Raw genomic sequence first — 25,627 nt, 5'->3', positions numbered from 1 at the left:
ACTGGTGAGGAGCCAAAGCATATGTCACAGGGAACAATTCAAGGGGCAGTAGTAAACACACAGAATACCGAGCACATGAAAAGGCAAGGAGATCTAAAACTTCAAGTCACTGAGCACTAAAGATCAAATGCTTTGTTTCATGCTACAGAGAACACGTGTCACAGCTTCTCAGGTTTAACTGCGCAGTGCTTTGCGTGTAGCAGACACTTGATATATGCTGGTGGAATTTTAATTTTGGGGAGAAAATGCTTTTTGAGACTAGATAAGTCTCCATCTGAAAAGATGGAGAACCGATCTTAAACAGGCCTGTGTCGGATTACCAAACTGAGAAAGCCGAAAAAGTTCCCTCTGGAATGTAAACTGGAAATTAGTGTTTAAGCCGACCTCCACAGGCACCAGATTTCTGAAGAAATCAGTCCTTTACGGAAAAAGAGAGGTCGATGGCGGCAGATGTGCATGGATTAGTTTCAGGGTTTCCCCTGCTTCACCCATGCAGAGCGGAACCCCGTGGGGACTCGGCTGCTCCTGTGGGACTTGCAGACAAGCAAACTTTGGAGTCACAGGCACAAGTTGCTTGCTACCAAAAATGAGGGACTTTTGTAGGAAATACGGTGCCAGATCTCAGAATTGTGGTTTTAACATGGTATTGGTACCCTTCAAGGCAGAAAGCATTTGAGGCAGAGAAATGACAGCATCTAAATTACATTTGAGGCAGAGAAATGACAGTATCTAAATTAGAGTCTTCAAGGTCCAGCATTAGAGTTTATTAATCCACTAAAATCTGGGGCCTCCATTTCAGGGGCAGAAGAGTGAGAAAAAAGAAGCTGACCACCTGGGAGCAGTGCGAAAGGCTGGAGGCTGGCTTCCTCTGGTTTTAATGCACAGTATCCTTGCTCACTAATAAGTATGACCCAATAAATAATGAGATTATCAGTGTCTCCTCTTAAAGTAGAAGGTCCAAGAAAAGTAGAGTGAGTGAAGAGTGACGAGCCTAGGCAGAAGGATTCCGGCCCCTCAAGAAGGAAGAGGGAAGAGTGAGGAATGGGTGCCAAGTGTCCTCCCCTCCACACCCATCTCCCACATTCTTAGCCTCCCATTACAGTATTCACTAAAAGCTAATTTTCTGGGGCCACGTCGGGGCCGAGTGGTTAAGTTTGCGTGCTCTGCGTCGGCAACCTGGGGTTGGCCGGTCCCGATCCTGGATGTGGACCTGCGCACAGCTCATCAAGCCACGCTGTGGCAGTATCCCACATAGAGAAACTAGAATGACTTACAACGTGGATATACAACTATGTGCTGGGGCTTTGGGGAGAAAAAAAAAAAGAGGAAGATTGGCAACAGATGTTAGCTCAGGGCCAATCTTCCAAAAAAAAAGAAACTAATTTTCTTAGAAATGAATAGAGGCCCTAAAGGTTCAGAAGAGATTCAAAATTATTAGTGTAGTTTTCCAGTAAAGTTAGTGTATATATTTTTAAAAAGTAAAAATTATGTAGGCTGATTAAAACTTGATTGTTTCAAAATCTATAGATGTCAGAATAGATGTAGAGAAGTATAAAGAAGGAAGCTGCTTTTTTATTTAAAAGTAACTAAAATATAATTGTCTCTAGTTCCCAGAAAAGGAGTTTACAATAAGGGGGAAAAAATTAAGTTAATAAAAGCTTTAAGGAAATGTTGTAATTTTATACTTTGCAGTCATTTTTAGAGATGTGTTTATGTGTCCAGATTCACACAAGAATGCATGAAGGAAAAGAGAGCTTTTCTCCACGGTCGTGGCCGGTACTGGAGACACAGTGTTTCCATCAGTGTGAATTTGCAGGATATGAGTATATATGAGTAATTTTTAAACCATATTTATACATTCTCTGATGAGTGAATATTTATGCTTTTCTTAAATTGTTTTTATACTGAGTGATCATAATACAGAATTTTGAAACCTCTATCTGTCCACAAGTAGTAGCATTATTCATATATTTATAGAACCGTTAAGGCGCTTTCATGAGTAATAAACATAAATCAACATTTTGAGATATGGCATATGTTAATTTTCCCCTCTGGTGCTGTGTGATCTTTAATTTTATTTAATTCAAGCGTTGTTGTATTACACTTTTATTATGAATTTGAGAGCATTAAAACTATTGGTCTGAAAGAACTTTTTACTTTTACTTTAGGAATATGTCTCATTGACAACAAACTGTGTTTTCAGTCTGGCAGCTGTCGAGCCATCCCTGATGCTCTTGGAGAATGTGAAGAGGCATCTGAAGCGTCCCGTGTGGATTAATGCTGATATTCTTCCTGGTCCAAATGGACATAGCAGAGTAGTGGATGCAAAACCTTTCATAGACACTGTGACATCCTTCTTTCCAGATGTGACACTTTCCCTGGGTTGGACAACAGGATGGCATCCTGAGAAAGTCAATGAAGGTAATAATTTAAAAAATATATATCTTGTTGGTCAAATTAAAATATACTCCAAATATAAAAATAACACCTTTAAATACAAAACCAAAACACATTTCACAAAATCTAAGACCTAATGGAGAGAAAGATCTGGCCTTAAAGATGTGTGTATGAGTCTTCTTTCTGTTGTTTCAGATAGAGAGACACTGCATTCACTGTTGATGTTTGTCACCAAGTTTCCATGAGAAATATTTATTTGCAAGGTCTAGAATCACCAAAGCTGCCTCTTTACATACTTTAAACAAATCCTGAGTTGGTCTCTTTGAACTTGTAAAATATTCTATACTCTTTTTACCTTGAAGCAAACTCCCTATGTCAGATGAAAGATAAAGAAGTGGTAATCAAAGCTTTTCAAGCCACGTGAGGCCAGAAGCATGCAGGGTGTGCTTGCAGAGCACAAGTTCTGCCACCTAGACGCTGGAAGGGAACCTTGGTGCCCCCCCCTACTCTCTTTGGCTGGACAGGGGAGGCCATGAGACTACTGTCAGCTGGATCGCTGCTTTCCCTTCACATATTCCTACACATGGAATTGAGTATTCACCTTCTTTTTCCTGGCTGAAACTTGTTACACTGTTTGGATTCATCTTTCTGTTTCTTCATACAGTCATGCACTGCATAACAACGTTTCAGTCAATGACAGACCATATATACAATGGTGGTCCCATAAGATTAGTACCATACAGCCCGGGTGTGTAGTCGGCTGTACTATCTAGGTTTGTGTAAGTACACGCTATGATGTTCGCACAACAACAGAATCACTTAACCACGCATTCAGATGTCTCCCCATCGTTAAGCAACGCATGACTACATCTCTGGGTAGTGATTTCCAGGTAAACGGCCAGTAGGCAATCAGATGCTCTGAGACACCTGTCCACATGGTAAAAATAATAAACTAAGAAGGTATTTAGGGTCTATGGAGATGTTAACCCTTATCCTGTGTTCAGGGCATTCATTTTTTACTTATTTGCTGTTACTGTTTTTAGATGTGAAGTTTTTAAGTCTAACATGAGATTAGAATAACTGCTCTCTGGTGAATAGTGACATTTAGGTTATAACCCCCTGGACCAACACCTGATATGCTTGAGAGAAAAAATAATATGCTTTAGTAATTCTATTTTAATTTTTATTAGTTTCATTAAAGAATATAACATGTAATTCAAAATGTTTAAAGAAGGGAAACTAGAAACAAGTTAGTAACTTCCTTATGCTTCTAAAACTCCTTTTAGTCACTGTTCAGTCTAACTGACTTTAACCTCAGGCTTGACATGAGTTAACCACGTGTGGATCTGTAAGTCATGCTGGTGTCGGATGTTTCCAGGCTGCCCTCTCGTCTCATGACCAACACATGCTTCATCCCCCTGACTTCTTATGCCACAAATTTAGAACAGAGAGTTTATAAGTCTATAGTCATGTAAGTGTAGCTCCTGTTAACAATCCCTTTTTCTAATTAAAAAGATATAATTTTCCAGATTTTAAAGGAAAGCAGACATTTCCCTTCTTTCATGTGGAATTTACTGCTAAACTAACACAGTCATGTAGACTTTGTGTAAAATGTTCCTTTACTGACTAAGACTTTTTACAACCTACTTTTGATAGAGTTTGAGGTTATTTAAGGAATATATAAATTTTTTTCTGAAGCTATTTATAAATAAGCAAGTGTGTTTTCCACAATGTCTTAACATGATTTAAAACATATATCATATAAGACAATTTTACCACTATTTCTATTTTAGATAAATGTATGAGTAATTTGGACTAGCCCAAAAAAAAATTGAAGTTAATTATTACTTAAATAGCTAGTAAATACCTAGCAGCTATCTTTCTCTTGGAAAAGAAAATTTAATTAACACAAATGGAAAATCTAAGTTTATAGAGACTGTTAATGATGCAAATGTACCTAAGAGCCTTAAAATCTTGAAAATATAGTGTCAAAATTTGCTTTTTTTGTACTTGAAAGATTAGTAAATGCTTTTTAGAATTTTCATTTGCTGTTAAATTTGCTCTAGGTTACTCATGGCATGATTTTAGATTTAATTTTTTGTCTACATTTTCCACTCAAAATATTTTCTTCCATTAAGTGATATTTTAATTCACTCTGACTCCAAATGGAAATTTTTATGAATTACCTGTGAAGTTACCTATTCATAGGTAGTTTAGTGTTTTTTTTTTGGAGGAAGATTAGCCCTGGGCTAACTACTGCCAGTCCTCCTCTTTTTGCTGAGGAAGCCTGGCCGTGAGCTAACATCCATGTCCATCTTCCTCTACTTTATACGTGGGATGCCTACCACAGCATGGCTTTTGCTAAGTGGTGTCGTGTCCGCACCCAGGATCCGAACCGGCGAACCCTGGGCTGCCGAGAAGCATAACACGCGAGCTTAACCTCTGCGCCACCGGGCCGGCCCCAGTAGTTTAGTTTTTTATTTAATTGAATTTTAGGATTCCAGTTAGAAAAGTTAAATTTCTTTTCATTTCAGGTTACAGTTGGACAATGGTGAAAGAGATGGAATATATATGCAATGAGCTAAACCAGCCTGTGACGTTTCCTGTCAGAGCAGCGTTAGTCCGGCAGTCTTGTTCTCAGTTACTTTGGCTGTTAAAGAAATCACACAGGTATGTGTAAGTTTAACAGTGTAGTGTGTGCATGTGAGTATGTGTGAGAGACAGAGACAGAAAGAGGAGGAAACCTGATTATGTAAAGCCTGTGTGTGAGAGGAAGATAGAGATGGAGAGAAGGAACACTGGTTCCGTGAGCGCAGACTCCCTCACCAGAAGAAAGCTCCTGGGTGAGCCTTAACTTACTTCACGTCGTGTCTTTCACCGCTATTCCTCACAAAAGTTTTTGCCCATGTTAGGTGCCCAGTGAATGTGTGGTGTTTTTTTCATTATGTTATACATTCACGAAAAGTTGCAAGTGGATAAAATAGTTTCCCTTTGAATTCTATCATAATTTCAGAAGTCTTTTCCATATAAAAATTTTATTATTTTAGTATGTAATAAAAATTAGTTGGACCACCTGTTAAATTTTAAAATATGTTACAAAGGTACAGATATTGAAACAATTTTGATACTGTCTTTTTAATAGACTCGTCAATAGAACAGCAGGGAAAGTCCAGAAATAAACCCAGCTGTACCATGGGACTTAAGATAGGAAAACACTGGCATTTCAAGTCATTGGAGCCAAAGTTCAACAATCTGTGTTGGGACAACAAGCCGACCATGTAGGAAAAACAAAGCTGGCACCTTCCTGAGTCCACACTCCAAAATCAATTCCAGATGAATTAAAGACTTGAACCTCAAACATAAATGCATTAAGAAGCAGCAGGAGGTGATTGTTTATATAGTTTCAGAATGCAGAAGACCTATCTTAGTAAGGCACAAAATCTAGAAGCTATAAAAGGAAAGTTTCCTATATTTGAATACATAAAAATGGAAAGAGTCTGGTAAAAATATCCTCAATTACATATATCAGATAGATACAAAGAATTCTAACAAATAAAAAATTTTCACAAGTCATCCAGAAAAAGACCCGGTTTGATAATTGACTATGTCGTGGAGAGTAAGGGAAGCTGACACTCGTACAGTGAAGTATCTGTGCTCCTGCAGATGTCGGATTTTTACTGAATGCCTTTTCTGTTTCTATGAAAATAACCGTATTTTTCTCCATATATCTATTAATAACATAAATTATATTAATATTTCATAATATTGAACCATCCTCACGTTTCCAGAATAAACCCCACTTGATCATGATTTGTCATTCTTTTAAGGTGCTGCTAAATTTTATCGCTAATATTTTAGTTAGAATTTCTGCATTTGATAATGAGATTGGTCTGAATTTTTTTTTCTTTCTCAGTTTTAGGTATCAGTATCAAGTACATTTCATTAAAAAAACTAGGGACCTTTCCTTCTTTTTATGTGTTTGGGATGTTAAAAATAGCATTGAAATGGCCTGTTCCTGAGTTTTGGTAAACTCATCAGTGAAACCCTCTGAACCCACTGGTTTGGGGGAAGCTTAGCTCGTACAGTCTTTGCTATTTCTCACGTGGTAAATGGTCTGTTTTGATTTTCTGTTTCTTTAGGAGACAATTTTGATATATTGTATATTCCTGGAAAATTGTTCATCTCATCCAGGTTTTAAAATTTATTTACGTACAGATGATTAAAATAGTTTCTTATTCTTTCAGTTTCTTCTATGTCATTAAAGTAGTTTCCTTATTTTGTTTATTTGAGTTTTCCCCCTTGTTTCTTGATTAAACTGGATAATGATTTCTCTCTCATTTTTTTAAGAACCAGATCTTGGATTTATTTATTTTTCTGGTTTATGATTCACTGATCTCTGCCTTTTATCTTTTGAAATTCTGCTTTACATAGTTTCTTCTAGTTTCTTGAGTTGGATGCTCAACTTATTTATTTTCATTTTTCTGTTTATTAATATAAGTATATAAGACTAAACTTTTTTCTCTGACCACTGATTTAGCTGTATCCCATTGTTTCCAGTGTGTAGATTTTCATCATTGTTAATTCATTAATATTCTGCAATTGTGGCTTTTTCTCAAAAGTTGTCTAAGAGAAATTGTTTTAGGCATGTAGGTGGTAGAATTATTTTTTTATTTTGGCTTTGTTAATAGTTTTCAAGGTTTATTGTATTGTAATCAGATGATGTCTATATTATTTCTACTTTGTGGACTATCTTAAGGTTGTCTTGATGGCTTGGATATTTGTCTGAGTCATGTATTGTATGAGGATGTGGTTTGGCTGTTATAGGGGAAACCTAAATTAACAACAGCTTAGACAAGTCTATTTCTCTCTCACGTAACTGGGAAAGCTTACATAGTCCAGCGCTGGTTTGGCACCTCCACAGTGTCAGGGACCCAGAACCCTTCTGTCTTGGTGCTCTGCTTTCCTTAGGATGTTGACCTCAGAATATGGTCAGATTGATTCCTGCCATGTCTGAATTTCAGTTGGTAGGAAGGAGGGAAAAAGAGAAGCTCAGGTCATGGCCCTTTCTTTTAAGGGCATGGCTTAGAAGTTGCACACGCCCATTGGCTATAACTTAGTCATGTGCCGATACCTGTGTGCAGGTGCAGCTGGGCATGGAGCTGTTATTCTGCACAACCTTGGGTCTAGTTAGAATTCAGGGGATCGTTCTGTAAGAAAGAAAGGAGAATGGATGTTGGAGTAAGACTACTAGTTTCTGTGACACATTAACATACATAATTAGTTATGTTAAGTCTTATACCCTCCTTTTTTTGTGCTTTTAAAAACATTTTTAATTTAATCCTTTGAATAAGTAATACATTCACACAGTTCAAAAACCAAAGAACAGAGTCATACCGTGAAAAGCCTCTCTCCCCGCCACCCAGTCCTGCCCGCTCACTGACCACAGTGGTTCGTTTATTAATCAACCACGGTTAGTAGTTTCTTTGTGCATGTAAGAGTGAATACAAATATAGATTCTTATTTTCTCCTCCTTTTTAAACAAAAGGCAGCATATTATATATCTTGCTTCTGTTGTGTTCTTTGCTTTTTTTTAACTTAGCAGCACATCTTGGAGCTCTTCTCAAGGTTCCTCATTTTTCTTTTCTGGGTGCATCATATTTATGTGTGTCTTATAGTTTATTTAACCAGTCTCCTGTTGATGGACATAAAGGATAGTTCTAATCTTTGATATTACAAACAATGCTGTAGTGAATAACCTTATGAGTGTACCATTTTTCGTGTATGAAAATATATGTCATCTTTACTTTTTTGGCCATTTGCTCTCTTATGGACTAAAAGAGTTAGTCTCCAACTATTGAAGTATTTTTGTCTGTTTCTTCTCATACCTTTGTAGTTTTTGCTTATTAAACGTTCATCATATATTATTTGGTGCATATTCATATCTGTTTTATCTTCATTAAGAATTCTACCTTTATTATTGGTCCAGCCCCGATGGCCTAGTGATTAAAGTTCAGGGTGCTCCACTTTGGCAACCCGGATTTGGTTCCTGGGTGTGGAACCACACCATTTGTGTGTCATTGGCCATGCTGTAGTGGTGGCTCACCTAAAAAAAGGAAAGAAAGAGGAATATTGGCAACAGATGTTAGCTCAGGGAGAATCTTTCTCAGGAAAAGAAATATAACTAAAAAAAGAATTATACCTTTATTGTTAAAGGATCTCCTTGGTCTTATTTAATGATTTTTTAACCTAAATTCACACTGTCTTCCTCTTTATTTGTCTTGAATAACTTTGCCTTATTCTTTTCTTTGAAAAATAAATTTATAGAGTTTTATTTTTCATTGACTCTTTTGAGGGTGATTTATTGTCATTTTAAAAAAATAGTTTTAAACGTATCAAAAAGTTGCAAAAAATTACTACAGCTCCTTTACCCAGATTCCAAAATCACCATTTCCTGCGTTTGTCCATTTTCTCTCTCTCTCTTTTTCTGTTTGTATTTTTTCTGGCATGATGCCTCATCATCCTTAAGTACTGCAGCGTGTACCTCCCCAGCTAGGGCGCTCTTCTGTGTGGCTACTAGGCAGCTTCCCTCTCAGGAAACCAGCATTGAGGCAACACTACCATGTAGTCCACAGACCCCGTTCAGATTTTACCAACCATTCCAACAATGCTTTTTATTTCCTTGTGGTCCAGGAAACTCTCCAAGAACATGCATTGCATTTAGTTGTCCCCTCTCGTCAGTCTCCTTCAATCTGGAATAGTTCCTCAGTCTTTCTCTTTCATATACTTGACACTCTTAAAGACTGTAGGCCTTTTATTACGAAGATGTCCTCAATCTGAGTCAGTTCGATATTTCCTCATGACAAATTTCAGGTCTTCCATTCTTGGCAAGCTCATCATTTACTTTCTCATCATTTACTTCCCCAGTTCTCAAATCATCCCTTTAAGCATCCCTGCTTGATTATAGTGGCAGATGGTATTTAGGAAGCAAAACCTGGGAGTTTAATCATTGCTGCTAGGGTGTCATTGCTTCTAGGTCCTCTCAGTGGACAGAGCTGAGGGATATATGTGTGTGTAGATGTGTGATTATGGTCTGTGTGCGTGTGTATAAACACATCTATACAGACACACACCTGCCTACATATACAATGGACAGAGCTGAGGGATATATGTGTGTGTAGATGTGTGATTATGGTCTGTGCGTGTGTGTATAAACACATCTATACAGACACACACACCTGCCTACATATACAATGGACAGAGCTGAGGGATATATGTGTGTGTAGATGTGTGATTATGGTCTGTGTGTGTGTGTATAAACACATCTATACAGACACACACCTGCCTACATATACAATGGACAGAGCTGAGGGATATATGTGTGTGTAGATGTGTGATTATGGTCTGTGCGTGTGTATAAACACACCTATACAGACACACACCTGCCTACATATACAATGGACAGAGCTGAGGGATATATGTGTGTGTAGATGTGTGATTAGGGTCTGTGTGCGTGTGTATAAACACATCTATACAGACACACACCTGCCTACATATACAATGGACAGAGCTGAGGGATATATGTGTGTGTAGATGTGTGATTATGGTCTGTGCGTGTGTATAAACACATCTATACAGACACACACACCTGCCTACATATACAATGGACAGAGCTGAGGGATATATGTGTGTGTAGATGTGTGATTAGGGTCTGTGTGCGTGTGTGTATAAACACATCTATACAGACACACACCTGCCTACATATACAATGGACAGAGCTGAGGGATATATGTGTGTGTAGATGTGTGATTATGGTCTGTGCGTGTGTATAAACACATCTATACAGACACACACCTGCCTACATATACATCTATAACCATTTCTAATCTGTGTGTATGTATATTTATATGTTTTATTTGTTTGTTTGTTTTTTTAAACCACCCATGAGTTCATACTGATACTTCCAATTTCAACCCAACTCCTCAGGGTTCTTTCTAGCCTTCTCTCTTTCCATGTTGTTAAATTCCTTATCAGATGCTTTGATACCTGGCTTCCATTAATCTAATTGGACAGTCTTTTTCTTTTAAAAGAAGAATTTAACTTATTTACCCTTGTTTATAACACAGATATGTTTGCTCTTGTTTCTGTTATTTTTTTGAAACTAGTACACTTGCTATTGTTATAGTTTTAAAAAACATTTCACTATAGCTATTTTCTTTGTTTCATATTTTTAATTCTGATAATTTAAGTTACTTTTTTTCCTATTTGTTATTTATTTCTGCTACTTTCTAAAATATGCTTGATCTACTTCTTTACAAATACCCATTGAATTCTATGAGCAATAATAAAATTAGTGCATTTGTTCCCCCTTCTCACCTCATTTCAGTTGGCCGTACTCTCTTAATGCCCAACTTTGTGCTTCATACTGGATCGTAGATTGGCTGCCTGGAAATTCTTGGCTCACAGGCCTGTCCAGGAAGATTGCGAAGGCGTTGCTCTCCTGCTCTCTAGTGTGAGTGTTGACATGGACAAGTGTGAAGCCAGCCTGATTATTTTTTTGCCTTAAAAGTGACTTGATTGGTGAGGATGGAGAGGATGGCAGGAACTGAATGTAGAAAGGGCTGTTTGTCTCTGAGGCTCAGTAATTTTACTAGAATATGTCTCAATATGGACCATTCTGCACCAGTTTTCTCAGGGGTTGTGGTGTTCTTTTCAATATGTAGGTTCAAATGTTCTTCTTTTCTGAAGTATTTCTGTGAATTTTATTTTTAAATGCTTGTCCTATTGCATTTGTAACACTGTTTTCTCTTTCAGGGACTCCAGTTATGAATATGCAGCTCTCCTTTCCCTATCTTTGGTATCTATTATTTTCTCTTTAGACTTTCTTTTCTTTTTATTTATTTGCATTTTATTTTACTTGATTTTATGATTTGTCTTCTGTGTCCCGTACAATATTTTCAACAATATCTGTTCTCCCTTGAATACCTTCAGATTTCCCCTTATTTCTGTAATAGTATTAACTTTCTACTTTTTTCCTCAGATCTGCCACTTAGAGTTTCGTCATCTGTTTTCTTTCATCTTGCAGCTTCTTCCCTGAGCTCATATCTCTGCTTTGTGTTCTTTCTTTAAAGAGGTAATGGCATCAGTTAGAAAGTTTGGTAATGGCTTTCATCTGCTTTCTAGCATTCTTTTCTTTTTGTTTTACATCTGTTTCAGCTGTCTGAAAGTTTTTTAAAGATGCGGTTTTTATTTCTCCATTTGCCATTTGTTTTCCCTTATGTTTTCTTGTACTCTCTTGTGTAGAACCTCTGCCAAATTTATTTTGATTGCTCTACTTTAAAGAAAGTGAGTTTTTCCTGGACCAGCTACTTGCCCAAAGTTTGTCTGGAGAGGCACCAGGACTATGCTCCTGAGGACCCAAGTCTCATGTGTGCATTTTTTTAGCCTCTGACTTCTCCTCCATCAATGGAGATGGGCAGTTGCAGTATCTCTAAGTAGAGACTTTCATCTGTCTCTTAAATTTAAAATTGTGGGTTTTGACAGGAACAGGCTGATTCCTAAAACTATGGCTTTCCTCTGTTAGCTCTTTCCTTGATTCCACTGCTTTTTGGGACCAAACTTAATCCAGGGACCCACTCCCAGTGTTGCAAAGTGTTTGGGTGGAACATGCCCTCATGTAGAAGTGTCTTTGTGGGCTTTCTCTGTAGTCTGCGTGCCTGGTCAGGTGCCCTCTACCTCCTCACACGCCCATCTGGCCTCAGTCTCCGTTGCTACCGGGAACCTTTTCGCCTGTTTTGTAATTTGCAGTTTCAGCTCTTTCTTGATTTCATTGAAGATGAGATTTCTGTTTTCGTTCTTTTTGCTGCATTTGGGTGATTCCTAGGAGAAAAAGGAGGCAGTGCTGACTTTATAAAGGCTGCCATATTCAAATAAGAAGTTCCTGCCAGCCCACATCTTTTGTTGTCTAGCCCTCAATTTCCTTACCTTCCTCTTCCTATGCAGTCAATTACTCTCCCGAAATTTCTCCTTTGAGGATCGCACTGTGTTCGAGCCAAATTCTTAACCTCTGCAGCATTTAGGTTCTGCTGGTCACCCTCCATTTGAACTCCTGTCCTTTGGCTGATGGCTCTGCACGAAGTGGGTCTTCTCCTTCTCTGTCTCGTTCTCCTTTGTGTTGTATTGTCCATTTGTTTTCCTCTATCCCCAATTTTGGGTTTCTCTTAACTCCATCTCTTTCAGCGTCTTTTTTTAAATATGAAAGGTAAAACAACCAAGCTTTAATGGACCATATCACTAGAGAATATCTTCATAATTGGGGATAGGAAGAAATTCTTAAACAAGACAGAAAAATCACTATCCATAGAGGATATATTTGAGTAATTTGAATAGATTAAAATTCAGAAATTTTTTCCATCTAAAAATACCAGGAAGAACATGAACAGGTTAGGCACAAAGTTGGGGAAGATTTTTGTAACTCAAAAAGGCTCTAATACGGAATTTATAAGGAACTATATATTCTGTTATTTCTGTGTCACTATTTGCTCTATTATTGAATGACAGTTGGATTGTTTCATGGTTTCGACTGTTTGAAAGAGTGCAGCTGTGAGCAGTCATGTATTTTATACACACAGACACATCCTGGTGCACATGTGCCTGCATTTATAAAGGTTGCACAGGAAGGCAACTTGTAGGAATAGAATTTCTAGGTCATAGGTTATTCATATTTTCAACTTAAGTAGATAAGGCTAAATTGTTCTCCAAAGAAAATGAATAAACTGCAGCTACGTGTTTCAACTTGGGTAAGTTTTACAAACAATATTCAGCAAAAGAAGCAAGACCAAAAAAAATATTATATACCATATGGTTTCATTTATATAAAATTAATTAGCAGGCAAAAACTAAACTGTATTGTTTAGGGATGGATATATAGGTGGCTAGCAAGAAGAAAGTAATAACGAAAGAAAATAAAGAAAACCACGAAGATGGTACCACAAAAGTCAAGGTCGTGAGGACTCCAGTGGGCAGGAGAGGGTGTGACGGGGCAGTGACATACAGGGGCCTCCTGAGGTGCTGGCCACGGTCCGTGTCTTGATTTGTGTTTTGGTTACACTGGAGTTCATTTTATAATAATTTGTTAACGTGTACATTTATGTTTCATGCATTTTTTCCTATGTATGTTATTTCACAATAAAAAGGGCTTAAAAAATGAAACCTGAGAATTGATTTGAGTGAATACAATTTAAGATACCCTTAGGCAATTTTATTTTTCCTATTTCAGATTAAATTCAATGGAGGATTAAGAGAGACAAAAATAATACTGGAAAGCTCTCCTTTTAACCTAAACTCATATCTGTGTCCTTTTATAAGGTTTGTCACCGTGGTGCTCAAATAAAGTAATAAAGATGCCATTTTAGCAAAAACGTAGGTTTTTAAAGTAATTCTCATTTTTTCTTTTCTGTGTTCTCAGCTGTAGTTTAAAAATTCTTTTTGGTTTTCCACATAATACTGCTGGGGAACAAAATCCAAAGCACTTTTCTCTGCTACATTTTCAGGATGATGTCACCATCCTGAAGGACAGAAACGTGTCAATATAACAGGAATATATACCATGGTTAGACTATTTCTTATCATTAGTAGAAGAAATGCTTTGGAGATTTTCCCCTGCATTCTGACATGTTTATGGGGAAAAGCAATATGAAACTACTTAACAGCTTTGCATTTTCCTAGACTCTAAAGCAATAGGAGTAATGTCACTAGAAAAGATGAAAATATAAAATTTAAATAACATTAAAATTCTGAGCATATTCTTACATCCATAATAAATCTGCATATATTATTGTTTCTTTTTACCTCCAGAAGTAGATCTAAATTTATTCTGTTTGGCCTTAGTGACCCCTCTTGGCATTCTTGTATCTCATGCAAAAACCCCCAGAAGGGACAATGGGGCCGCTTAGAAGTGTGATGCTTGGGTCTCCTCACAGCCCTTGCAGGTGTGCGTCTCACTCTGTGCAGCCACTGAAGAAGCCTGGGCAGAGCTGCAGTTCTGTGCAGGAAACAGATTCCCTGATGAGCAACACAATCTCCTCAGTTCTTTTGTCCCAAATTTGGCCCATTTCCAGTGCTACCAGTCTGGTTTCTAAAGCCATTTAACAGTCCTGTAATTCAGATACAGCAGTTACCTAATTTAAACAACAGCCATGTGAATTTTTTTCTCTCTAGTCCCTTTGATGTTGATGAAGGAGTGAAACAGTATAGTACCGCCATTACTAATTAATTTTTTCATCCGTGTGAATTTGGGTTAGAGACGAATGAAAGTAACTATTTTTAGCCTTATTGGAATTCCTCGTCACTGTTTCTTATCTTTCACTTTTAACTATATAATTCTGTTTTATTTTAATGCAGGTACAGTCTGACTATTTGGACTGGAAAAAATGATAACTATTCCACTGAAGATTTACTTTTTATTAGAGACCATTTTGACAAAAAGCAAGTTTTCTATGACATCTTGGAACCACAAAACCATGAATTTAAACAAGCCATTGGAATCAAAGTTAATCTCTAAGAAGAAGATTCTTCTAAACTGTTTCATGTCTTGGTTTCATAATCCTTCTCCACTTTGGTCTGAATTAATTACCATGTGAGTTATGATGATTGATTTATGCTCCAATTCATCCAAGCAAAAAACGCTTATTGAGTGCTTACTCTGTTATGCATATGTCCTTGGAATCCTGTACTTATCTAGAAGATTTGGTAAGAGATTTCAGTGGGCCTAGTCTAATATTAATTTAGGAAAATGATGCTTTAAAACCCTTTATAGGAAATAATTTTGATATACTGGAGATAATTGAAAGGATCGCATGTCATACATAACACAGGTATAAATCATATTTTGTTGGCATTTGCATTACAGAGATTCCACAAAAACATGGCACCCTCTTTCCTTTTTCCTGGAGAACTGGTTATTTCAGAAACTTCAAAAGAGTAAGAGGGCTTTGAAAATGTTTTTAACTTTCACCGGGGCGAGGAACTTTCTCATAACAAAGTCAAATCCATTTACTGAAAACAATATAGATTAAATTAGATGAATCTAGAATTTCCATATTGTTGGGAGCATGCTGACAGCTACATATGTTTTTTGTATCTTTGTTTTGATCATAGCATCTTATCTATAGTGGGCAAAATAGTGTGGGAGAGCAGAATTTTACTCCTGGCAATCTATCATTTGATTTCTGTTTCTCACCAGTACCACGTTAGTCCAGGTCCTCGTTGTATTACTAGAATTGCAAAAACTGGTTCTTCATGACCCATTCCTCACACTCTACCCAGAGATACCCTGAGTATCTGCTGAAGAAAACACTTTTAAACACCTCTTTCTTTAAGCCAAATCAAAAATCTCCAAAGTCTTCTTAAATTCAACTTTATTGAATTCTACTGTTTCAAGACCCTTCATAGTATAGTCCCACTCTAAAAGTCAACTCAATGTCCTCCAGCACAGGCCACTTCAAAGATGTCTACAACATCAGTGGTCTCTAGATCTTCCTTTAACAGTTAACTTTAACTGTTTAATATTGTTTGCTAATTGTGTCATACGTATCAGTTATGTCTCCTCAGCCAGACCATAAAATCCTTCACAGTAAGGGAACGTTCTTAACTATCCTTTACAGTGTCTGGCATAGTCCTGAACAAGGCATTCAGAAAAACATGTTACTTCTTGGATTTATTGAAAAGTAGTTTACCAATGAATGTCCTAATAGATGTAATTTGCCTTTTGTTTATCAGCCCTTCTCCCAGAGAATGAAGTAGTTCTGTACAAAGAAAAGAGCTTGGGTTTTGAATTCAGACAGACTTCTCTCAAAGCCCCGTCTCGTCCCTTACTAGCCATAGATTTTGGGAAATATTTAACCTCATTGAGTCTTGGTTTATTCATCTATAAAGTGGTAGGTGGGTGGGGGTTAGGATTCTTTTGTAGGCTGTTGTAAAGATTGAGAGAGATTCACAGAGTGGAGGCATCTGGCTCAATGCTTATCACGTGGCAGGTGCTCAACAGATGAAGTTAGTTCCTTTTAGACTTATCATATGATCATGTAAATAGATAGATAGATGGACAGACAGCAGTAAGAGATATAACATGAAACATTGTAGACGTGTAAACACTTAAAGAAAACAATTATATTTCCACTTTGAATTTTAGCTCCAACTGCATGCAATAACACCTAAAACTTCACTTTCTATGCTTATTTGCCAAAAGCAAAAGGTGCAATTTCATAATTATAAAATTTTAAAAATTGTAACAAAGAATAACTTAAAATCATAGTAAAAAATGTTTAATTTATAAATTTCCTGAAATGACCATGCTTTACTTTTATAAAGAAAGTTCAATTTATAAATGAACTGCATTTTGATGAAGTTTGAAATAAAATTTACTTGTCCAGAAGATTATTTTTACTACTTGATTATTTGACCGTTGATAGTATTTTTTTAAATGTTAGTCTTAAGGGAAAACTCTTTTATATTGAGAAATTTATCAACTGAATGTCACTTAGATTATGACTTAAAGGTTTATTTTAAAGTGTTCTCAGGAACAAAAATTATATAAAATAATTATAATATGTATTCTGTTGAGAAGTAAATTTTTAAGGGATATCCACATGGAAAAAAATAACCTTGATCCCTGCTTCCCACGGTACACAAGCAATAGTTTGAGTTGGCTCTTAGGCCTAAATGTGAAAGCTAAAACTAGAAAGCATTTAGAAGCGGCTAAAGGGAGACGTTTTCATGACTTTGCGGTAGGCAGCAATTTCCTTCCTTTTTTTAATTTCAGCTTTATTGAGGTATAATTGACATATAAAATTGAAAGATGTTCCCAGCTTCTCCCTCTTTCCCCTGTATCCCAAGGAAATGATTTCTTATAACACAACACTAACCATAACAGAAAAAACTCGGTTAATGGGTTTTATCAGAATTTTAAATTTCTCATCAAAAAACACCATTAACACATATCTGACAGAGGGTACATACTCAGAATCTGTGAAGAACTGTTATAAACTGATTTTTAAAAAGCAGCTAAACAACCCAATTAAAAATGGACAAAAGGGGCTGGCCCTGTGGCCAAGTGGTTAAGTTTGTATAATCCGCTTTGGCGGCCCAGGGTTTCCTGGTTCGGATCCTGGGCGAGGACATGGCGCGCTTGTCAGGCCACGTTGAGGTGGCATCCCACATGCCACAACTAGAAGGACCCACAACTAAAATATACAACTACAACTATGCACTGGGGGGATTTTGGGAGAAAAAGCAGGGGGAAAAAAAGATTGGCAACAGTTATTAGCTTAAGTGCCAATCTTTAAAAAAAAAAAAATGGACAAAAGACTTGAACAGACACTTAACAATTTGGTTGTTAAATAATATTGATATTTTAAAGGATTTAATGTACAGGAATGCAATACAGTACTATGTAGACACTGAAAGTCTACCTTCATTAATATAGAAAGATGTTATAACATATTGCAGGCTGCAAAACAGATGTGTGATATCATACTATTTGTGTAAAATTGTGTGTCTATGTGCATTTCTGTACATAGGAAACTATTTGGAAAGAAAGTCACAGACTCAAAATAAGTAGATAGTTAAGTACTTATTTTTCCATCCAGGTTCTCAGGCCTAACACTTTGGTGTTGAGGTGCATAGCATCTGGCCTGGCAGAGCAATCCTAGCCCTAGAAGAGACTTTGGTACAAGTCCAATTGTTAAAAAAAAATCAGAGCTTTACAAAGTACGGTAGCTTATGGCCCTGTAGGAATGATGTCGTTGCTAATTGGCCAGATATATCCTCATTTATCCAGTGGGAAATTGTTAAAAGTTATTCAGAATGGTTTGTTTATTTGCTTGTTTGTTGGAGCTAGGGTCTTGGATTTTTTCCTTGTCATTAAAAAGATTAAGTACCTGGTGAATATATAGAAAAATGCTAGTTCTCTCACGTGGGAATTTACGGTGTGAGCCTACCTGGCAGGAGCCTACAGCCGGCTGATAATCGTGAATTCGTGAGTCAGCGCGAGGAAAATAGTGGAGGGTTACAAGGAAAGAAGAGGGTAGTAGTGCTCAGGAACTTCTTGATCTAGAAAATGGGAGTCTAATGATAAGCTAATAACCAGGGCTGGGAAGAAGCGGGGCGGGGTCCAGGAGCTCTTGGGACCCCAGCACAGAGCTCAGGTCTTTGTCCTCGTTTCTGCTTCAGTGTCACTCAGTCTTCACTGAGATTGCTTGTCTCTCCTCTGCACCCACCGTCTTTTTGGTCCAGGGTCTATAATTTGTCCGGGCACTTGTGTCTTTCATGAGGGAGACATGAGAGGACTTCAGGGCTCAGTAGGAACCCTGGGGGGAGGATATGGGGCAGGCACCTACTCTATGTCCGATGTGCTGAGGCTGTGCAGGTAACTCAGAAATGATTCCTGCCCTAAGGATCTTATGGTCTGGTGGGGGAGAGAGACCTGTAAACAGTGATTTGGGTATAACTCCTGTGATGGAGCTAGTATACCCCAGGTGGTGGTGACAGATGGCAGTCTGTTAATAATTGAGAGGAAACACATAAGATGTGTCTGGAACGATGAGTAAGAGTCCATCGAGCAAAGGCACGCCAGCAAAGTGGGAAAGAGTCGGATCTGACCTGCTCAGAACGGTCAGTAGAGGCCCCGTACTATGAGGCTGGACATCAGGCTGGGGCCGGATTCATCTTCTGAGCTGAGTACAAGCTTTTCTCTTAGGCGGTGGGAGCCATCGCATTTTACACAGGGAAGTGTTATTATCAGTTTTGAGTGTTAGAAAGGTGATGACAGTGGCATGAGGAGGAGACTTGGCATTCGTGAAGTGAAAGGAGAGGAAGCCCTGATTAAAGTGGTAGCAAAGGGAATGGAAAGGCTCAAGAGACAGAGGACAGGTTAAGAAGGAAGAACTCGCCAGAGGTTTTAAACTAGTGAATGGGGCATACGGGGGAGAGGGAAGAGTCCGGCATTTGTATTTTTGGCTTGAGTAGCAGGTGGTGCCACTGACCCAAACAGGATAGGACAGGGGCCAGGTGTGGCTATATTTCTCAGTGATTTGTTGATATTGCTACTTTATACCAACTTGGAAAGAAAAATGAAAACCCCGTCTGCCTGTCCCTGAACTCCCCTCCCTCTCGAGCTTTAGAGAGGGTGCTTCCTTATTTTATTCTGCCAGTCTCTTAAAGAACTCTCCCCAAGTAATTGCTACTTTACTAATATTTTACATTATTTCCTAAGTTTAAACAACTCAGAGTGGAGAGACAGCAGGCAGGGCTTGAAAGGGGCTCCCCAGCCTCCTGGCCTCTCAGTGGCTTTCATTTCCATGTTTCTGCTCGCAGGAGGGACCAGCCTGACTAAATCTAGCGGCTGAGCTTTTCTGGGTTTGGTTGCTGCCATAGAATCTTTGTTAAGGCTGGTCATTGCCCCTTTCTCCTTTATTTCTTCCTTGGGGTGAAAGAATGTAATAAGAGTTCAAAAACGTTAATTGAAATATTGGCTGTGAGAGTCTGTTGTTATTTTGTGAATTCAAGAGCTAATCAAACAACTGCAACGCGGAAGGGCGTGACCTCTTCACAGAGCCTGTTGAGCCCGGCCCCTAAACCAAGGTTCCTTTAAGGAGCCTTTCGTGACTTCCCCAGGCAGACCTGTGGCTTCTCCTGATGCACATCCTCTGCTAGACTATAATTATTTTACGGGCTTGTATTTTGCCCTCAACTGTGCTGTTTTGGGAAATGAAACTATCCATTTTCAATGATGCCTGGTCAGAATAGGCCCTTAACAGATGGATGGACGGATGGATGATGACGCAGCACCTCAGTAATTCTCTTACGCCAGTTGTTCTTACGGTGTGGCCTGCAAACCCCTCAGTTCCCAAGACACTTTTAGGAGATCCATGAGGTCAAAACCATTCATGAAATTATTTCACAAATAACAGTATTTGCCTGTCTCACTGTGTTGACATTGCCCTGATGGTGGGAAAACAATGGTAGGTTAAATTTTTGATGCTTTAGTATGAATCAAGTTCATGGCATCAAGTAGCAATCATATTCTTCACTGCCACACACTCACATTAAAAAGGAAGAAAAAAGACAAAATCATTGATTCTGCAAACATTATTAGTTTTAGTAAATCTTGATCTTGAGTACACACCTTTTTAATATTCCATGGATGGAATGGGAGGTAAACACAGAACAATTCTGTATACTGTTCAGTGCTTGTCTTAAAGAAAAGCACTTGTTGCAAACTGAACTAGCCATTGTTTTCATGGAAAAAATATTTACTTGAAAGAACAACTGACAGACAAAGTTACTCAGTCTTGGGTATTTGGCAGATATTTTCTGAAAAATGAACAAAGCAAGTTTGTCGCTTCAAGGAAAACAACTGATAGTATCTGTTGCCAGTGATAAAACCTGACCTTTTAAATGAACAATTAGAATTTAGATAAACTTGAATCCATCATTGTGAGCTTGACAATTCCTCATACTTAAAGACTTTTCTCTGATATCAGTGGTAATAGTAATAAATGTTTTTTATGTTATATACAATGAAATGTTTCAACATTTAGAAGATCTGCATAACTCAAGGAATCAGTATTTTCCAAATGAGTAGTGCATGATGTTATAAAATCTTGCACGGCCGAAGAACCCATTCAAAGTGCAAGACAGAACAATGAAATCTGGTGGAACAGAATATGGACGTTCACTGATGTGGTTTCAGATTCCACATTACAACCATCTTTTAAGAAACTACCATTTACTAAGTTTGGGTCCAGTATCAAAGAAGACCATCCACCATTATCTGAAAAGTCTATTAAATTCTTTCTTCTTTTCCAATTACATATCTGTATGAAGCCATATTTTCTTCATACGCTTCAACTAAAACAACATATTAAAACAGACTGAAAGCAGAAACACAGAGGAGAATCCAGCTGTTTTCTATTAAGGCAAAAAAGAGATTTGCAAAACAAAACAGTGCCACTCTTCTCACCAAATGTATTTTGGAAAATGTAGTTATTTTTTCATAAAATATTTATGCTAACATGTAATGGGTTTATTGTTCTTTTCAAAGAATTAACATTTTAGAAATTTCCCAGTTTTAATTTTTAATGTACTAAACATTGATACCCATAACCTAGATTTAAAAAAAAACCTTTGGGGTCCTCAATTTTTTTTTTTTTTTAAAGATTTTATTTTTTCCTTTTTCTCCCCAAAGCCCCCCGGTACGTAGTTGTGTATTCTTTGTTGTGGGTTCTTCTAGTTGTGGCATGTGGGACGCTGCCTCAGCGTGGTCTGATGAGCAGTGCCATGTCCGCGCCCAGGATTCGAACTAACGAAACACCTGGCCGCCTGCAGCGGAGTGCGCGAACTTAACCACTCGGCCACGGGGCCAGCCCCATGGGGTCCTCAATTTTTAAGAGTATAAAGAGTCCCTCAGACTAAAAGCTTTGAAAGCCTCTGTCTCAAGGCGTTTTAGGTGTTCAGCACATATGGATAAAAAGGCTAATGCTATTTCTGCTTTAATCATTTTGAATTCAAAGCATTGTTTCTTTAAGCTATAAAAATGTGTGTAGCACATTTAAATGCATTTTGTGTCTAAATATAAATTCTTGAAAAATAGTTCTATTAATTTTTTTTTCCTGAGGAAGATTAGCCCTGAGCTAACATCTGTTGCCAATCTTCCTCTATTTTATACGTAATATATATATTTTATTCCTCTATTTTATATATCTTCACCACAGCATGGCTGACAAGTGGTGTAGGTCTGCGCCTGGGATACAAACCCACAAACCTGGGTGCCAAAGCAGAGCGCATCAAACTTAACCACTAGGTCATGGAGTCGCCCCCACCTCCCCCATTAGGTTTTAAATTGAAAAAAATACATGCAAGTCATTTTAAAAAACTCAAACAGTAAGAAACTATATTTATGTTGTTTTTGAGTTAAAAAGGATGTATAAAATGAATGACCCATTTGGAACTTTGCAGGGGAGAGAGTATAATTACAACCATCATTTTACTAATATATCAAATAAATTAATGCTTTTGCATTTTCCAAAATTCTTTATCCTCACACTTACAGTGATGATAAGCAGCAGTAAACTTTTGGAGTGCATACTATATGCCAGGCAGTGTTCTAAAGAGCCTCTGTGACCGTGATGGTGTCACTGATGAAGACTCTGTCCCCTGATTGGCACCCACTATGTGCCAAAGCTGCCCTGATGAGTTGGAACTCTCTGTGCCATGCAGTCCTTGTTCTGTTAATAATTATCTTATCTCGGGACCACATATTCCATTTTGATCCAACTGATATTGCTTTAGGCACTGTTTTCATCAGAAACATTTTGGATGCAATAATAGAATCCTGTTCAATTATCTCAAATAAAGGAGGCCGGGGAGGAGGTTATCATAAGGAGACATATCCACAAAATTTAGGGAAAAGCTGAACACCTGGGCAGCAGGAAGGGGAAGAACTGAGACAGGATCCTCAGCAGGGGGAGGTCATGGACTCCAGTGCTCCACTAAGCAAATTCAGATTGCTGAGAGAAAGCCCCATTGGCTCATCCCAATTTGTGGTTTTGTTCCCTTGGGTCATTTGTCCATCCTTGGTCCGCTCTACCATTGAGGGGAAGAAAACCAATAGGGTTGTATGGTAATTTAGACTGCCCCTTCCAATAGCTGTGGTCAGAAACAGAGAGCCAAGAAACTACCTTGTGGTATATGCCAACCCTTCATTCTTGAGGGTGCTGAGGCCTTGATGGTCCTGCCTGTGTGAGATTGTAATAACCTACATTTACCACTGGCTATGATAAGGGGCTACCCCAGTGAGTTACTCAGATTCCACCCATATTCCTTCTACTTCCTATTTGTAGTTCTGACAGTCAGTCCAACCAACAGCATGACCCCTTTTTCCCCCAAGAAGGAATGACCTGGAATGACCTGGAGTGGTTATCCCAGTTTCCACTTCAGTGGAACTATGATTCCATCCCTTGGTGGAAGTGTTCTTCCCTTGGATGTCAAATTCTGCATATTAATAGGACTCAAGGTTGCAGGGATCAGATAGCTTTCTTTTTTTTTTCTTTTTGAAGTTGACAAGAGGATCCTTTTTGAAATGTTTTGCCTGGCAATCAAAATTTAAATTTTTGCCACTATAACCAATACTTAATGAATGTGAAAAGAAAGCTAAGAAGTCATATGGATGATTGAAATTCCAAAACGTCATTTCAATCATTAGTGTCCAACTTTTCCCACTGAATCTAGAATTGTTAATAAGTAAAAACTGTCTGAAAGAACCTTCTAGTTGAAAAGACTTTAAAGATTGTTCAATAAAAAGAACTACTTTCGTTAAATCTCTGATCAACACCTACCCTCTGCCTAGTTCCAAAAATGATGGTTCACGTCTTCTTAGGACAGAGTTTTCCATAGACAGACAGCTCTAGTAGCTAAAAGGGTTGAAATATTTCTGTAACTTCAATTTTCTGGTCTTAGTTTATCTTAATTTGGAGAGTTCTAGACTAAGTCAGTGCATCAGTCCTTTTATATTCAAGGTCAGCCGTCTAATCTCAATTGTCTTTTTATCTCCATGCTAAACACCACCAATCCTTTCTATTTTAAAATTTTTTCCCAGACTCTTTGTCATCTTTTTCATTTTCTTATGTGTATACTTTAAGATGTGGTATCTCGAATTAAAAACACTATTTCAGATTTGACCCACCAGTGCTAAGATTCAGTAGTAGAAACTCATTAATCTTTTAATAAATCAGTCTTAGCCCTGTTAGCAGTCCTGACAAGCTTGGATTGTATCAGGCTAGTATTTAACTAAAACTGTCAGATGTTTTTCCACATAAATTATTGATCATTCTAATCTTATGCAATTGGTTTTCAAAACCAACCTGCAAGCTACTTGCTAAGCCTCAAGTTATTGGTTTTGAGACAATGTTCCAGCTAATTCAGATTCTTTTAAATTGTTTTTGTAGTTATCGTTGTATTAGTTATTCTCCCCACTTTTTCCTTTCCTGGCCTTCTCTTTAAGAATTGTAGACGTTCAACAAACGTGCACGAAGAGACAGGATGTCACCTTGAAAAGGCCAGTGGGCAGCTCCAGGAAATCTCGTGAATTTACCACGGTCCATGATTTGGCCCTCTTCTCGTGGAGACTTGGAAATGGGATCTAAGGAATACTGGCATTAAACAAGGCTCCAGAAACTCAACTATTGACTTATTAAGAATTATGACTTCCAATTGGACTTTGCCTTCTTGTTTTAAAATGTAGGCTTTATCATTATTCAGGTGTGGTGAAGCCAACAGATCAGGAGACAACTGCCATTGAGAATATAGTGTGTTACTCACAGTTCCCAAGAGGAAGAGGACCTGTCACACCACACAGGGCCACTCAGGGAAGCACCAGCATCAGTCTGGAGGCAGAGGGAGTGAGGGAAAAACAGGGGCAGGAGCCTATATTATAGCTTCTATGGAAATGCACGAGCAAGGCAGGGTAAGCAGGCTTAGGATTGGCTGGTTTGAACAATTTCAGTGGGTCTAGGTGTAGAGGCTGTCTCTAGTTGTCTGGTACCTCCCCTGGGGTGATGAGAGCAGGCAGGTAGAGGCCCTAAATGTGAGAGCCCCATAGAGGAGGTGGTTGGAGTTTGGGTTCTGGATTGGTTGGTCTGCCTATGAAAGATGTATTCCCAGGCAAGCTGTTTTCTATCTCTGGGAATTAGCTAACCTGGGAGGGGCAGTCCCTCCGGTGTCAGCAAGACCCCAATACACCAAAGCATCAGCAAAATACAATAAATAAAAAACAGGATTAATACAATTCCCCTCACCCTGACAAGTTTGTTCTTTCCTTTAAGTAAGCTATATGGGAGTCAAATTATTAGAAGGCTACATGGTGAGTATTTAATCAGAATAAGAGTAGTTAGTTTTATCATTTGAGTTTTTAAAAGGTTCAGGTACTGGACGCCTGATGGGTGCGCCTCCACCAAAGAACATGCCGGGCAGGTGTTACCACCTTCCCTGGGCGCTGCTTGGCTGGGCACTGGCGACACTTGTCTCAGTAACTGTGGTTGCTGTGTCCTCCACAAAATTACCCTTGCCATGAAATAGTATCGGCTGTATTGTGGAAATGCCAGCCAGGAGTAACTAAAAATGGCACCTCTCAAACTAATGAATGAAGTGTCATCATACCTTTCATACGTTTATGTTA

At 38.2% G+C, this 25,627-nt stretch overlaps 1 protein-coding gene across 12 annotated transcripts in view; it reads left to right on the top strand.

Moving 5' to 3' along the window:
* The window catches only part of FAM151B (family with sequence similarity 151 member B), a 36,403-nt gene extending 19,575 nt beyond the window's left edge, over positions 1–16,828 (top strand). For 5 of the 12 annotated variants that reach the window (XM_070517869.1, XM_070517873.1, XM_070517874.1 and 2 more), the window contains 4 exons: positions 2,204–2,421; positions 4,932–5,067; positions 10,781–10,906; positions 14,797–16,828. In XM_070517869.1, coding sequence (XP_070373970.1) covers positions 2,204–2,421; positions 4,932–5,067; positions 10,781–10,906; positions 14,797–14,956 — 640 coding nt within the window. In that variant the 3' untranslated portion in view covers positions 14,957–16,828. Of the gene's footprint in view, positions 1–2,203; positions 2,422–4,931; positions 5,068–5,539; positions 5,976–10,780; positions 10,907–11,208; positions 11,339–11,434; positions 11,523–13,761; positions 13,816–14,796 lie in introns of those variants that run through there. The other 7 variants (XM_070517876.1, XM_044777919.2, XM_070517877.1 and 4 more) reach the window with 5 other exon arrangements.
* Positions 16,829–25,627: the final 8,799 nt, after the last annotated feature.

The sequence above is a fragment of the Equus asinus genome, chromosome 9 (assembly GCF_041296235.1).
Source record: "Equus asinus isolate D_3611 breed Donkey chromosome 9, EquAss-T2T_v2, whole genome shotgun sequence".
Classification (NCBI taxonomy): domain Eukaryota; kingdom Metazoa; phylum Chordata; class Mammalia; order Perissodactyla; family Equidae; genus Equus; species Equus asinus.
Note: the sequence above shows the minus strand (reverse complement) of the source record. Positions and strands in the feature narration are given on the sequence as shown.